At 44.0% G+C, this 17562-nt stretch overlaps 1 protein-coding gene across 1 annotated transcript; it reads right to left on the reverse strand.

The window, feature by feature from the left end:
• Nucleotides 1-14453: 14453 nt before the first annotated feature.
• Nucleotides 14454-15494, reverse strand: LOC145066089 (uncharacterized). Its single transcript, XM_079013270.1, has 4 exons — nucleotides 15278-15494; nucleotides 15021-15134; nucleotides 14810-14928; nucleotides 14454-14741 (listed from the first exon to the last, which is right to left on the reverse strand). The coding sequence occupies exons 1-4, from the start codon at nucleotides 15492-15494 to the stop codon at nucleotides 14454-14456; spliced, it is 738 nt and encodes a 245-aa protein (XP_078869396.1).
• Nucleotides 15495-17562: the final 2068 nt, after the last annotated feature.

Raw genomic sequence — 17562 nt, forward strand, 5'->3', positions numbered from 1 at the left:
TAATCACATAAGCCATACATATAAACATATAAAGAATCCGTGGAAACCCTCCAAAGTGCAAATCGAACTATTGGGTCACATATCTACATTACCCACATCCAAATGGGTCTAAATCTTACCTTTTTAAAGCCCCTAATCCTCATGATGACCGCTCTTCGGGCCGCAACCTCGAATTAGGAATCGATTGAGAATAGGGTGTTATAACTCTCCCCTACTTAAATTAGATTTCGTCCTTGAAATCATTCACTACCATCCCCGGCATACTAGGCAACCTGAGCAACACAACCACAATGTCGTGAATACCACAACCTTCCCAAGGCAAGCGAAACCAATCCTAACTGAAATCTCCAAACCCAAAGAGAACGAATCCTTAATCCTTTACAGAGGACCACATCTACCCTTCCGATACCTGAAATCTACATTGGTCTGACACCTTGACAGACTGCCCCCCGTTCAACCATTACCACGCCAATTCCTTATCGAATAACTGATCGAACAACCACTTTCGGTCCTGATTATATCGGTGTTACCAACCGAATGAATTCACTTACCATATCTAGATGTCGAACGACCGTCCTAACAGATAGTCCAAATAATCCTTCGAGTAGAGGATCCATCTCTACAATGGTTAAACTCAGACGAGAGCTGCGTAGCAGAGTCAAATTGATTACTCTGAGATTATTTAATCCCACTGCAAGTGGCTTAGCATCTACCAGTCAACGACTACTCCACATAAGGATCCCAAATCACTGCCGCTACTCGGAATACCATACTGCCATCTAGCTGCTTTGCATAACAACCATGACTTCCCTGGAACCCTATCTTGTCTGCCACTATCTGAAATATCGGATTCCTGCCCAGTTGTTGAGCCAACAAGCAATCTTGCATTCGCCTCACGCGACCTTCGAAGGATATCTCGTCTAACAATAACTGTCCTATCTATACCGTCACTCATGGCTCCTTCAACCCTTTTGATCCATCCGGTTTAGGATCAAGATCAGGAGACAGAGGCCAGGAGGGGCCAACGGCACCTGAGCCCGTGGTGTAGATGGGTACAGAGGAGTTGGATTTCAGGATTCGGGAGATCCTGCATGATGAGGTTGCTGTTGTGTTCCGGGCACAACTGCCGGAGATGTTTGGGTCTATTAAGATCGCCATGGTCGAGTACTTCGATGAACGATACATAGCCCTTGCAGAGACGGCTGCCGCTGGAGCTGCATCGGCTGTAACAGCGGCAGGGGGAGGAGGAAGAACCACTCGGGGCTTCCAGTACAGGGACTTCGATAACACGAAGCCCCCTACTTTTGATGTGACACAGGACCCTATCAAGGCTATGAGGTGGATTTCAGATGTGGAGGGGTGTTTCTTTACCTGCTCGTGTCCTACTGACCAGAAGGTCAGGTGTGCTCTGAACCTGCTAAGGTCCGGGGCCAAGGACTGGCGGAGATTGGCAACTGGGTTGTACACTGATGATTAGAGAGTTGTGGTTACTTGGGATCAGTTCAGGGATATGTTACACACCCGATACATTATGCGGGTCGATCGGGAACGTTTGTCACAAGAGTTTTTGAGTTTGAGACAGGAGGGGGAGTTGGTGACAGAGATCACCCGCATGTTCATAGAGAGGGCGATGTTCTGCCCAGAGTTTGCTTCTGAGCAGGCTCAGATGACCCGTTATCTGAGCATGCTCAAGACTGACTGTAACACTGTAATTTTTCAAACAATTTTTCACAATTTAAAAACATATTTCATTCATAAACATTATAAAATCTCATCGTTTCACATATCAATCCATATAAGACATCCCAAGAAAATAATGTATAAAAACTCCTCATGTGTGTACTGATCATGCCTGCGCCTTCCCGCGATCCTCACTGGTACCTGAAACACATAACACCAGATGCTATAAGCATAAATGCTTAGCGAGTTCCCCAAAATACCACAAGAAACACATATTATCCACCCGAGGCTATAACTCTGTATGACCCTTTGGTCAAAGTGTCTCAGTGGGACCCTCTAGTCCCAAAACTTTGTGGACCCTCTGGTCCTAACTCTTTGGACCATTCGGTCCTAACTCTGTAAACTCTGAATCACATATAGCATAAAATCACATAGATAACACATAGCATACAATATAATCTGTCACATAACTCTAATTACCACTCTAGGTAAAGTATAGTAAGAAGACTCACCTCGGGTAACTCGGTAAACCTCGAACTCTGAAATACTGCACTAGCCTCCACCTAATCACATAAATAATTACTCCAATTAATACAACTTCTAAGTCTAGGCTAACCCCTCTCTATAAGTTCTCTAAGAAGGGTAAAATACCATTCTACCCCTTTAATGGCTCATAAGTCCAAACACTGACTAAACCCTAAAAGTCAACAAAAGTCAACGGTCAAACTTTGACCCGACTCGTCGAGTGCACTCGGGCGACTCGACGAGTCCAAGCGGGTCCTCTGAGTCCTTCTATCCTCTCTTGGCTCGTCGAGTCCACCCTTTCAGACTCGTCGAGTCCTTTCATTAATCCAGTCAGCAGTCGCGGTCCTACTCGACGAGTCTACGACTCAACTTGTCGAGTCCCTTTCTTTTTCTCAAAAATAAAATGATAAAATATAATACCTAGAAATTCGGATGTTACAATTCTCCCCCACTAGAATCAGACTTTGCCCTCGAAGTCTTACTCCACAAACAACTCTGGATGTTGCTTACGCATCTCTAACTTCGGCTCCCAAGTCGGCTCGGTCACTCTACGATGTTGCCACTGGACCTGAACCAGGGACACCTCCTTGTTCCTCAGAACCTTGATCTTCCGATCCCGGATCACGATTGACCTCTCAGCATAATCCAGGCTCGCATCCACCTGAATATCCTCCAGCGGCACCACCGCCGACTCGTCGGTTATACACTTCCTCAGCTGAGACACGTGGAAGGTATCATGAATCTGACTCAACTCCGCAGGTAGCTCCAACCGATATGCTACCTTGCCCACCCTCGCAGTCACCCTGAATGGCCCAATATACCGAGGCCCCAACTTGCCCCTCTTTCTGAAATGAATCACTCCTTTCGAAGGAGACACTTTCAGGAGTACGAAGTCTCTGACCTAAAAATCGAGCTCAGATCGTCTCCTATCCGCGTAACTCTTCTGGCGACTCTGAGATGTCAACAACCTCTGCCTGACCTGCTGAATCTGCTCTATCGTCTGAAGCACTATCTCAGTGCTGCCCATCACCCGCTGCCCTACCTCTCCCCAACAGATGGGAGTCCGACGCCTCCTCACATACAACAACTCGAAGGGAGGCATACTAATGCTCAAATGGTGATCGTTGTTATAGGAAAACTCAGCCAATGGCAAATATGTATCCCAACTCCCTCCGAAGTCCAACACACATGCCTGAAGCATGTCCTCGAGCGTTTGAATCGTCCGCTCACTCTGTCCGTCCGTCTGAGGGTGGTAAGCGGTACTGAAATGCAGCCTCGTGCCTAACTCCTCGTGGAACTTCTTCCAGAACCTAGAAATGAAATGTACGTCTCGATCTGATACAATCGAGATCGGCACTCCATGCCGCGATACCACCTCTCTTACATATAACTCTACCAGCCTCTCAGCAGAAAAGCTCTCACTGATAGCAAGAAAGTGAGCGCTCTTCGTTAGCCGATCAACAATCACCCAAATTGCATCGACTCCTCTCGCAGTCCTTGACAATTTGGTGATAAAATCCATGGAAATATGTTCACACTTCCACTCGGGAACCTCAAGTGGTTGCAACTTGACATCCATTAGTTTGTGTTTATCCAGCGATGTGATACTCTTTTGGAGTTGCAGGAGGCCGCCAGGCGACATGAGTTGGATATTGAGCTGCAGATGAGGGGGCAGTGGAAGGCCCCGATGCAGTCATAGCTGGCGCCTAAGCGGTCTAAGACCGCTGATTCTAGGACCGGGGGTCAGCAGAGCCGCACTTGTGGAATGTGCCGCAAGAGTCATTCCGGAGTTTGTCGGACGGGTAGTGGGTGCCACAAGTGTGGAAAGAAGGGGCACTATGCTATGGATTGTCGCCAGACAGCCCCTGCATCGGATATGAGGATATGTTATCACTGTCATCAGGTTGGTCACGTGAAGACCAACTGTCCACAGCTCGCAGCCAGGCCCGCGCAAGCTCCAGCGCCGACTACATTAAGGATATCGGATGGGAGGCCAGTCAAGACAGAGCTTCCTAAGGCTCAAGGGCGTGCCTTCCAGCTGACCGCAGAGGAGGTCAGGGCAGCACCAGATGTGGTTGCTGGTATGTTTCTCTCCTTTATTTCATTTATTATAATTGTATTATGCTTATCTGTTGTACCTATGATTAGGTACGTTTTTTGTGAACTCTTTGCCTGCTTTGGTTTTATGTGACTTGGGGGGGGGGGGGGAGTCGGCCCTTCGTATCTCAGTCATTTAGTAGGGAGTTCAATGTGCCGGTAGGCGAGTTAGAGTGTCCGTTACGAGTCTATATCGCCAACGAACATGGGGTTTCTGGTTCTTCGGTCTACCGAGGGTGTGAGTTGGAGATTTTCGGGGTGTCCTTTCCAATAGATTTGATTGTGATCCCCATGGGGGAGGTGTGTGTGATTGTAGGCATAGATTGGCTCAGTCAGTTCAGTGCTATGATTGACTGTGAGGGCCAACGAGTGGTAGATCGAACCCCAATTGGGGAATAACTGGTTGTATATGGTGAAGGCACCAGATTAGGATTAGGGTTTTATTCAGCTGCCAGGGCTCGACGGTGTATTCAACACAGGTGTGCGGGTTATTTAGCGTATGTGGTGGACACGCGAGTCAGGGATCAGATTTCAGTTTCAGAGGTTCCAGTGGTTAGGGAGTTTGCCGACGTGTTCCTAGAGGAGTTGCCAGAGATACCTCTGGAGAGGTAGGCCGAGTTCCGGATCGACCTGGTACCGGGTGTGGCTCCTATCGCCAAGGCGCCATACCGGTTGGCGCCACCCGAGATGCAGGTGTAACACCTGATACCTGGTATTCCTATTATTCAATCATTTCTTGTGTTTTTCTCTGGGACTCGACGAGTTGGAGGCCCAACTCGTCGAGTAGAGTCGAGATCCGCAGACAATTTAAGTGACCTACTCGATGAGTCGGAAGAGTGACTCGGCGAGTAGGTGTTGTTTGGGTAAAACCCTAAATTAAGGGTTTGCACCATATTTAAACACCTTATCTCAGCCTCCATCGTCCCATATGCTCCCAAAAGACATCTTATCGAAACCCAAGCCATTTTTGTGTGTTCTAAAGCCATTTTGGTGCTTTTTGGTGGATTGTGAAGCTTGAGAAGAGGAAAGGAGCTTGTGAGGCCAAGGGGAAACAAGGAGATCCAGAATTTGGAGCTCATTTTCAGCTTATTGGAGGTATGAAGCAGAACCTTTGTCTATAGATGTAACACCGTAAAAATTCAAACAATTTTTCGCATTTTAAAACCCATGTATTTTCATTTACATCCACATTTTAAAATATTGTATCATCACTATCTCAATACAAAACCCCCAAGATCAAAACATATGAACTCCAGTGTGCGTGTGTACGAGTCATGCCGGCGCCTTCCCGCGATCATCACTGGTACCTGAAACACCACACATAACACTGTAAGCATAAATGCTTAGTGAGTTCCCCAAAATACCGCATAGACACATATCAGCCACTCAAGGCTGTAACTCTGTGGACCCACTGGTCCTAACTCTATAAACTCTGAATCATGCATATCACATATCACAATAAATCACAACACATAATATCGTACAAATACACTGGCATATAACTCTAGAATACTCTGTCACATAACTCTGTTACCACACTAGGTAATGTATAGTGAAAAGACTCACCTCAGATGTCTCGGTATATCTCTGACTTGGTAGAAATATGATCTAGCCTTCGCCTAATCACACAAAGTAAATATTCTCATAAATATAACTCTCAAGACTAGACTCAACCCTCTCTAGGTGAAAGACCATTTTATCCCTCTATCAGCTCAGAGGCTACATTGTTGACCAAACCCTAAAAGTCAACAAAAGTCAACGGTCAAACTTTGAACCGACTCGTCGAGTGCACTTGGGCGACTCGGTGAGTCTACACGTGTCTACTGACTCTCTTAGTCCCTTTTGGCACGTTGAGTCCCTCCCATTACTCGACATGTCACACCTGAGATGAATCGTGGGGCCACCCTGACTCAACTCGCCGAGTCTCAAGAACAACTCGGCGAGTTCCGCCTTGAACTTCAGTCCCCTAACTCTCCATGACTCACCGAGTTATTTCCCCAACTCATCAAGTCTACTCACTGAGTGATTTACAGGAAACCCTCACCCTACTTGCTGAGTCTGATCTTCGGACTCGGTGAGTTCATGCCATGCACAAACTCCGTAGACCTCCTGAGGTCAGATCTGTTCCTTTATTCCATAGATCTAACCTTCCCAAGCATGATAATCATGTAAAGTTCAGACCTTGACACTCATATAACATCTAAATGGTCTAACTTGGTGATTTAGCCCCAAAAATGACATCCTAAGCTCATGGCTCCCAAAATAACTCATAAAGCTCCAATGGTTAAGGTCTCTGGAACTCTTTGGGTCTAGATCCAAAGCATAGACTCGAGAAGGGACCAATTGCTCCACTTATCCATCCTCTAAAGGGGTTAGAAAACCCTAACTCTAAGAATCAACACCAAAACTGAAGAAGGTCCGAATAAATACCTCAATATGAACTCTATGAACTCTGAAGTCACCAAAATCGCACCTCCTTCAGCCTCCTCTTGCCTTGGTCACCACTTTCTTGCAAATACACCAATCAAAAGATCAAGAATGGCCTCTCCTTCCTCACAAACGCTCTAGATCTCTTAGGGTTTCTCTCTGGGGTTTGGTAGCCGCAAATGACGGCCCTAAGGGCCTTTAAATAGGTCCCAAACCCAGGAAATTAGGGTTTCATTAAACAGCATGGACTCGCCGAGTCCAGTTATGAACTCGCCGAGTCCGGCTGTGAACCCGGATACTAATCCGCGACCATACTCGGCAAGTCTAAACACCAACTCGCCGAGTCCCCTCTCAATCTCCAAAATATAAGGAATAATTAATATACCTGGGAATCCGGGTGTTACAATAGATCTTGATTTTGGGCTTTTTCCTTCATCTTTCTAAGCCCTAGAGAGGTTGTATTCGGGATTTAGTGTTGGAAGTGAGTGTATGCTTTAGATCCAGGTCTATTGGGGGGTTTTATGGCACAAAGGTGCTCATTTTGTTGCCATGAACACCCCATGCGCCTTGGAGGCCATCTTTTATGGCTTTTTGGGCCAAAGACCCCTTGCATGCGTACCAAGTTTGGAACTTTACGTGTAAAATGGACATTAGGAGGCCAGATCTATGGTTTGGTGTGTTAAGTCCCACTGAAATCGACTGTATAGTATGGGACAAGGAGGGACTCAGCGAGTCACTTGGGTGACTCGACGAGTCGAGACGCTTTTTCCCCAAAAAACCGTCTTCTGGAATGGTTTTGGTTGAGTGAAAGGAACGCTCAGCCTACTAGGGGGTTTGCCTTGGACCTGGAAGTCATGGGACTCGATGAGCGCTAGAACAGACTTGTTGAGTCCAAGGCAATCTCCAATCTTTGAAGACAGGCTCAACGAGTTGTTCATACAACTCGGCGAGTCGGATGAAGATGGTCCCGATGGTTTGAATGAAGGAGAACCCGTCTAGTTCTTGTTAGACTCGACAAGTGAAGTCGGGGTTGGATCGGGTTAATTGAGTATGGACTTGACGAGTTGGTAGACCAACTCGGCGAGTCAGGTCAACTGGGTGTTGACTTTGACCAATGTTGACTTCGCCTGGTTTTGGTATTGACCCGGGTTAGGGTTGTATGTTCTATTTGATGACTTGGGGGTTGTCGTGTAGGGGTTGAGGAGTCAAGGAGAGCCTACCTTCACGCCGATGATAGTTCAGACACTACACGACATTGAGGTGAGTTACCTTCTAGTAGAAGTGGGTCTAAGGCACCAAGACTGACCCACTAGTAATTGTTAGTTGGGATGATTATCTTTGTGGTGATTGTCTGGTCTATTATTCTTGGATATGTGAGTATGCTAGATTGCTAGATATATGAGTATGCTAGTTTGCTAGTTGCTATGTATGTGAGATAGTATCAGTAGAAGGGGGACTAGTACCCGATTCGGTCGCTAGGACCAATGGGTAGGTCGGACACCCCAGATATGTCTGAAAACATGATTATGATATGATATTATGTGTTAGTAGTAGGGGTGAAATAGTCCCCATGTACGGTTGAGATAGACCGGAGGGTTGTTCAGCACCCCAGAATGGCTTGACATGGTAAGTCAGCACCAGAATGGCTAGACATGGGTAGGACGGGCACCCCAGAATTGTCCGACAGTATATATGCTATGTGATTGTATGGTATGTGGTATGATGGGGGAACTCGCTAAGCTTCGTGCTTTCAGTTTTAGTTTCTGGTTTCAGGTACTTCTTCGTTTAAGGGGAAGGAGCCGACGGTGTAGCAGCACATCACACACACATGATTTCCGCTTGGAGTTTTTGGGATTGTACTATGATATTTTGTTACTTCAAGATGATTTGGTTTGAAACATGATAGTATGGTTTTATGTATTGACATGATCTTGGAAATGTTTTGATAAACAATTTATAAATCACTTAATTAAAGAAACAAAAATTTTGGCCTCAAATTTTGGGATGTTACAGCAGGAGCTGTCTTCACAGCTGCAGGAACTGCTGGGCAAGCAGTTCATTCGACCTAGCAGTTCTCAATGGGGAGCACCGATCCTCTTCGTTAGGAAGAAGGACGGTTCGCACCAGATGTGCATTGATTATAGGGAGCTGAACAAGTTGACGGTGAAGAACCGTTATCCACTCCCTAGGATAGATGATCTCTTCGATCAGTTGCAGGGCACATCTTGGTTCTCCAAAATTGATTTGAGGTCGGGGTATCATTAGGTCCGGGTCAGAGAGGAGGATGTGGAGAAGACCGTGTTTCGAACTCGTTATGGTCGTTACGAGTTCATGGTGATGCCATTTGGGCTCACCAACGCGCCAACAGTATTCATGGACCCAATGAATCAGTTCTGTAGACCGATGCTTGATCGCTCGGTCATTGTGTTTATAGATGATATCTTGGTGTATTCCAAGACCCGAGAGCAGCACGAGGAGCACCTCAGGGAGTTGTTGGGAGCTCTGAGACGAGAACAATTGTATGCCAAGTTCTCGAAGTGTGAGTTTTGGTTACGAGAGGTCCAGTTCCTCGGACATCTCGTTAACCAGGAGGGGATTTTGGTCGACCCGGCCAAAATTGAGGCAGTCATGCAGTGGGAGGTGTCAAGGACTCTTTCGGACATCAGGAGCTTTCTGGGTTTAGCAGGATACTACTGGAGGTTTATTCGGGATTTCTCTAAGATTGCAGTACCCCTCACCCATCTGACGAGGAAGGGAGTGGATTTCCGGTGGGGACCAGAGCAACAGAGGGCATTTGAGGCTCTCCGTCAGTGTTTGTGCGAGGCTCCGGTCTTGACACTCCCGGAAGGAGTGGAGGATTTTGTGTTGTTTTGTGATGCATCCATCACAGGTTTAAGGGCGGTCCTCATGCAGAGAGGACGGGTGATAGCATATGCGTCGTGGTAGCTGAAGCCAAATAAGACGAGATATCCTACTCATGAACTGGAGCTGGGAGCGGTGGTGTTCGCTCTCAAGATATGGAAATAGTACTTATATGGGGTTCGTTGTACCATATATACAGATCACAAGAGTTTGAGACACATCATGGATCAGCCGAACCTAAACATGAGGCCGTGCAGGTGGCTGGATGTAGTCAAGGACTATGATTGCGAGATCCTTTACCACCCTGGTAAAGAGAACGTGGTGGCGGATGCTTTGTGCCGCAAGGCAGCTGGGTCTTCCACCCCAGCAGTGTATATGAGGATAACGGTGGATTTTCCGCTTATGATCTTGATCAGGGATGCTCAGGTTGAGGGCATGTGACCGAAGAACTGGAAGTTGGAGAGGATCAAGGGTGAGAACACCCGGTTTGTGCAGGATAACCGGAGATTATTGACTCGATGTGGTCGGGTATGGGTTCTGATGTCTGGTGGGGTCAGACAGACAGTCACGGAGGAGGCTTATAAGTCTCACTTCTTTATTCACTTGGGGCCACCAAGATGTACCGAGACCTGCGTTTGAGTTATTGGTGGTCATGTATGAAGAGACAAATCGGAAAATCGCTCGGTATGTCGAGAGGTGTTTGACCTGTAGGATGGTCAAGGCCGAGCATCAGAGGTCGCATGGTATGCTACAGCCTCTAGAGATTTCCATGTGGAAATGGGAACAGATCACGATGGACTTCATTACCAAGTTGCCAAGGACGGAGAAGGGATTTGATGCTATATGGGTCATCGTAGATCGATTAACCAAGAGTGCCCATTTCTTGGCTATTCGGGAGAGTTCGTCGGCCAAGAGGTTGGCCGACATGTACGTCCGCGAGATCGTGTCTTGCCATGGGGTTCCAGTCTCCATTGTCTCCGACCGTGATGTTAGTTTTACCTCCCGTTTCTGGCAGAAGTTCCACGAGGAACTGGGCACGCGGTTGCACTTTAGCACAACGTTCCATCCGCAAACCAATGGTCAGAGCGAGCAGACCAGTCAGACCCTCGAGGATATGTTGAGGGCGTGTGTCATTGACTTCGGTGGGAGTTGGGATTCCCACCTACCACTTGCATAGTTTGCCTATAACAACAACTATCATTCCAGCATTGGTGCCCTGACTTTCGAGCTGTTGTATGGGTGGAGATGTTGCACCCCGGTTTGTTGGGGTGAGGTTGGACACAGGGTGATGGGTCGGACGGAAGTAGTCTTACAGACTACCGAGAAGATTCAGTAGATTAGGCAGCGATTGCAGACTGCCCAGAGTCGGCAGAAGAGTTATGCCAACAGACGACAATCTGAGTTAGAATTTCAGGTGGGTGATATGGTACTCCTGAAGGTCTCAGCCTGAAAGGGTGTGATTTGCTTCAGGAAGAGGGGAAAATTAGGTCCCCGTTACGTTGGGCCGTTCAGGTTCATTGCTAGGGTTGACAAGGTGGCTTACAGGTTAGAGCTACCGGTGGAGCTTAGTCGGATCCACAACACTTTCCATGTTTCGCAGTTGCGGAAGTGCATTATGGATCAGGAGGCAGTGGTGTCGTTGGATGATATTCAGGTCGATGAGCGCCTGAATTACGTGGAGAGGCCTGTGGCCATTCTGGAGAGGAAGATGAAAGTTCTGCGGAACAAGGAGATACCTCTAGTGAAGGTACAATGGGAGCATCGGAGGGGGTCCGAGTGGACATGGGAGCCTGAGGCAGAGATGCGGGAGCACTATCCAGAGCTGTTCGCCGTAGTAGACTTCGAGGGCGAAGTCTAGTTCAAGTAGGGGAGAATTGTAATGCCCCGATTCTCAGGTAATGATTTTATAAGAATTTTCTTGTTTTTAAGGTCTACTCGACGAGCTGGTTTCCCTACTCGTCGAGTAGCGGCGGGTTGGTCCGCGTGATTTGGTGACCTACTCGCCGAGTCCAAGAGGGGACTCGATGAGTAGTAGCTGTCAGATGAAACCCTAAATTCCGGGGTATTGCACCCTATTTAAAGGATCATTGGCCTTCCCCAGCCTCCCCCTTCCAGCTCCTTGTTACCCTTAAACCCTAAATCGTATGTGTGTGTTTCTTTGGTGTGTTAAAGCTTAGAAGAGGAATCTTGGTGAAGAAACACTTGGGAAACAAGTAAATTGAAGCAAGGAAACTCGTGGGAAGCAGAGATCTACTCCAATTGACACCCTTTTGAAGGTATTAAGTTGTTACCTTGGCTCATTTCATTCTAGATCTCTTTTGGGTGGATTTTAGGGCTTTCCTAGTATGTTTGGAAGCTTTGCTTGTGTATAATCTAAGATATGAAGTTGTAACTTCAGATCTGAACTCTCTTGGGTCTTTAAGTCTATAAAGCTTCCAACTTTTCCAAATATGAGACTCTCCTTAAGTGCAAAACCTCCATTGCAAGCTTAGTTTGTCATTTTAAGACTTTAGGGCCTTGCATGCACGTAAAGTTTGCAACTTTACGTGATAAACATGCCTTGGGGGACTCGATCTACAATATGGAGCCTTAGCATGGCTTAAAAAGCCTCTGTATGGATGAAGGACTGAATGGTCTTGGCAAGTCGGATGAACGACTCGGCAAGTCCGATGAAGATTGCCTTGGGCTCGACGAGTCAGTCGATGGCTTGGCGAGTCGGATAGGGTTTTCCCAACCTTTGGACACGTATAAACGCGATGAGTCTTAAGGGGAAAACTAGCCGAGTTGGCCGAGGAGTTACGGCCACTGACACTAGGAACTCGACGAGTCACTCAAGTGACTCGGCAAGTGGGTGAGCATGCAAGGAACTCGGCGAGTGGCTGGTTGTACTCGATGAGTTGAGGTCAACATGGACTGTTGACTTTGACAGTTGACTTGGACCTTGACCAAGGGTTGACTTTTAGACTTCTGGGACATTTTGGGAAATTGGAAATTTACAAGCATGGTTCTATGGTGCATTTAGGTGGTGGAGTTGTACCGAAAATCCAGGAGCTTGAGTTTATCTTCGAGTCGACAGTGTGAGGTGAGTTATCCTCACTATACCAATGGGTCTAAGGCACCAAGGCTGGCCCTCTATATATTTGTATCTAGATTATGGAATGATATGTTTATTGATTACATCTCGATAGTTAGGACGGTGGTATGCTTATGCTTAGTGACCTGGTTAGGTAAATGTCTTGGTTATAGGATGATGCTATGTTAGTGACCGGTTAGGTCTGTATCCTGGTTATTAGGATTTGGCTATGATTAGTGATATGTTAGATCGGTTTGATTGTTATATGATATGAGCTAGCGTATGATATTTATGTGCACATGTTTGTTTGATTGGGGGTTGGGTTAAGGCGGTCCTGCTTTGTGCTGTAGGCAAACATACCCGGTGAGCGGTCCGGATAGGTTGTAGGCCCTGCGAGGTGGTACAGTCATGCCGAAGGCTCAGGAGCGGTACAGATAGGCTGTAGGCCTTGCGAGGCGGTCCAGTCAGGCTGAAGGATCATTATGCATGTTGTTCTGTGTCTGTTATATGATGTGGTTATATTTGTATGGTGTTGTTATTTTAGGGGAACTCACTAAGCTTTCGGGCTTACAGTTTCAGTTTATTGTTTCAGGTACATCAGGGTTTCGTGGCAAGGCGAAGGCATGATCGTACAACTCCTCATGATTTGTTTATGTTTCTAGGAAAACGCTGATATAAGATACTTTGTAATGATGACTGGTTTTAAATGTTTTGAAAAAGTTTTAATTTGGCATGAAATTTTTGGGTGTTACAAGTTGGATCGCGATGCATGGATTATTTAGCTCAAAAGGCTCTAAAAAGTGGTTTACAAGTTGCATGGGACTCCCATGTCCATAAAGTTGGCATCTTTAGGCCATGGAGTCCCTTAAAGACTCTAGATATGAATTCATGACTCCAAAACATGCTTGTATCCATGCATGGTCCCAAAATAGGCTCCTTAAATCCCTAAAGTACTCCATGAAAAGATCTAGTAAATGAATAGTCAAGGCATAGACTTTATACCTCAATAAGGCTGCTTTGACAACGAAATCTATGGATCCAAGGCTTCTTCCTTCAACCAAGCACTTCTATCTTCCAATCCTTCAAGGAAATACCAAAGAATCACTCTCTTTTTCACTCACACACACACACTCAAAAGCCTTAAGATCATGAATTTGGGTTTTGTTGGACTGAGGGAGGCGATGAGGGAGGCCACAATAAGGTGTTAAGGTCCTTAAATATGGTGCAAACCCTGAAAATTAAGGTTTCACTCTGGTATCTCTACTCGTCGAGTTGAGGCTTTTCAAGTTGTCGAGTAGACTTCAAGTCCCACGTCCAAAATTCCCATTCCTACTCGACGAGTTTGGGGCCTCCAACTCGTCGAGTACCTTTGCAAAAATGAATAATTCGTATTAAAATACATACCAAACGTTACAAATCTCCCCTATCTGGGAATAGCTCCGGGCAAGGTTGCAGAAATCGCTCGACAGTAGCTCGATGGTCGACTGGGGTTAAGGGATTAATCGGTCTCGACGGGGATTAATCGGGGACCATTATTTATTAATAAAAAATTAAATATATACTAAGCAAATAACCGTAAAAAAGTCATAATTAGTATTTAAACATTTAAGTCATAATCCATCATATTACAAGTCCAAAATAAGTTTAATAATAATAGAAACACACATTTTCATATATTTAAATGTCCATATTCTTTTAATCTTCAAGTTCTTCCACTCTTTGAACACCATCCAACTCATATTCATCTTCTTCAAACATTTTCTCCTCATTGTCGGATTTGAAATCTTCATCAAAAAGTTCTCTCGGTGTTGAAATTTTTATAGGGTACTTGATTATTATTATTCCCAAGTGCTTCATCAATTGCTTCCATCACTGATTCGGGGTCAACTTCATCTCCATCACCGTCATCTCCATCTATCATCCATTCTTGAGCTGCTTGGGAATCATTTGCTAAAAGCACTTCCAAAGTCCTATCTTTTCTCTTTTTGTTTTTTCCCATTAGATTAGCATTGAATTGAACATAAACAAGATTATTCAATCTATTTGTATCCAATCTATTACGTTTCTTTGTATGTACCTATAAAAGTACACATAAAAAAAGGTTAAAAACATTCTTGATTTAAAGATTACAACTTTATAACAAACCGCTTCTAACGTGCTCCAATTCCTTTCACAACTCGATGAACTACTAGTTAAAGAAAGAATACTCATTGCAATCCTTTTCAAATGAGGAGCCGAGCCACCAAAAAGTCCCCACCATCTTGCTATAATTTTAAAGCAAAAATACATTATTAAATTGATAGATATAAAATTCTATTATTTTATAAATTATTAAAATAAACATAAAGCACATTACCCGGATCAAAGTCGACATTGTTCATCATACAACCTTTAATTGCAAGATCCGCTCCAAATCTATCAATTTTTCCTTGTATTTTGGCAAATCTATCATCACGACTTGTCTTTGCATCTCAAAATTTCCACAAAGTAATGTATCAAAAAATTCAAGAACTGCATCCATTACGTCGGGATCATATTGGAGTTGGGAATCCTTATAACGATAATAAGGATTCAAAAGATAAGCCATCAAATGTAATTTTTAATCTTGCCTACCTTTCATCTTGTGGTTTATGATACCTATAATAGGCTTGTAAGCTTTCTCGTTACCACCCAAAGCTTTCATAATTTTTTCTTTTGCTACTTTAAGCTCCCCGTAAACAAAACCCATTGAGGACTTCCAATCCGCATCAACCATTCGAAGGACTTTCTCCAAAGGGGAAAACACTTTTAAACATTGTGTCACACCGGCCCAAAATTGAAGACTTGTCATTGTTCCATATGAGGCTCTTCCTTTAGGTGTTCCAAAAAATTTGCATTCCTCCCACTCGTTACTAGTGAACATATTTTTAGTTGCTCCTTCTTTTCGGATAAGCTTTGTAATGTTAGAAAGGCGGAAGCAAATCTCGTGACTCTCGGTCGGATAATTTTTCTTTTCTTGGTGTGGTTTCTCATCATAACCAGGGTTTTGTGGTGAACATAAATGAAGATGGTTAATTTCTTTGCTTGATCTAAGACTTTCTTAAATCTTGGAAGTCCACTGATACCTTAAAAAAAGATTATATAACAAATTAACGAATTATAGTATAAAATAAGACATGTAAAAAAAATAGTAAATAATGTAATAAAAAAATATAAATACCTTTGGGCATAAGGTTAATCGTGTGTGTCGCACATGATGTACAAAAAATATTTGGTATTTTCTCTTGTAGTAACTTTGCAGCTCCCATGTTATTCGTGACATTATCGGTCACAACTTGAACAACATGATCGGGACCAACTTGTTGAATGCAAGATTCCACATAATCATATATGTATTGTCCTACATGTGATTCATTGGAACATTCTTTTGATGATATAAAAATGGTACCCATTCTTGAATTTACACATAAATTCATAATGCTCCTTCTCTTTCTATCAGACCAAGCAACTGTCATGATCGAGCATCCAATCACTTTCCATTCTTCTTCGTTTTTTTTCAACAAACTTTTTGTTCTTTCAACCTCATACTTTAGAAGTGGGTCACTCAAAGAATACATGGTGGCTGGTAGGAGGTGGGAGCCCTGTTCCAAATTGGCCAACAACCACCAACATCATTTTGGAGCTATCATCTTCCAATGCATGAAAAGGAATTGCAGTTTTATATGCCCACATACTAATGAATTTATGACACGCTAAAATTCTTTCTTTCCAAACAACATCGTTAAGATCAACTTTTTCCCTTTCCCTTCATAATTTCAGGGTTTATTTTGTTCGCATAGCCATCCATGGGGCCTATATAACTTGGTGCTTTCAACCCTAAAGAATCTTCTATATAATCCATTTCAACACTATCATTTAACACTTGTATTGCCTCCGATCCTTTGGCCTTATCATGTTCTTGTTTAGCTTTCTTTTTTTTATCTTCCCTTCGTTAATAAAATTTTGCATTCTCAATTGATCATCTTTTGTAGAGTTTGGACATTGACTTACATTTCCCGGCACATGACCAATATGTTGTTTCAATCTAGTAACCCCGCCCCCTCCCCTCGGCAAACACTTTTCCACACAAGTTACATTTCACTATATCCATCTTGTTTTCATCCGGGCAAAAACCATATTCCCAACCAAGATCATCTGAGTTCTGTTTATGAGCACCGCTCGCGGTGGATCCCACCGATGGTGAAGTTGAATTTTTGGATGTCATGATTGGAAACTATTATATACACCAGAAAAATACATCAAAAAAAATGCACCAGAAATCATACCATCACAACATATATCTTCAGAAATCATAATAAGTAAATAACACAGCAAACATGCACCAAAACTACAAAAAATCATCAAAAATCAGCACAACAACTAAATAACAACAAGTCAATAAGCATTTTGGCTGCATAAATCAAGAACAGATGCAAGAAATAATAACTAGATATTATCATAATTCTTATTCTCATCAAAAATCTGCAAAACAACTAGATAACAGCAACTCAATAAGCATTTTGGCTGCATAAATCAAGAACAACTGCAAGAAATAACAACTAGATATCAGCATAATTCTTATTCTCATAAAAAATTAGCATAACAACTAGATAACAGCAAGTCAATAAGCATATTGGCTGCATAAATCAAGAATAGATGCAAGATATAAGAACAGATGCAAGAAATACTGAAATAGAATAATAGATAAAACAAATGGGAGAAATATGAAGAATAGATGGATTAATGTTTGCAGAAATTGGTACCCAACAAACAGATGGGACAATTCAACATTTTTTGGAAAAACCGAAAACACATAATCACAGTTCACAGATATATCGCCTCAACAAATGCAAGATATTCAACAATTTTTGGAAGAAAAA

This window comes from Lactuca serriola, chromosome 1 (assembly GCF_051521515.1).
Source record: "Lactuca serriola cultivar US96UC23 chromosome 1, Lser_US96UC23_V15, whole genome shotgun sequence".
Classification (NCBI taxonomy): Eukaryota; Viridiplantae; Streptophyta; class Magnoliopsida; order Asterales; family Asteraceae; genus Lactuca; species Lactuca serriola.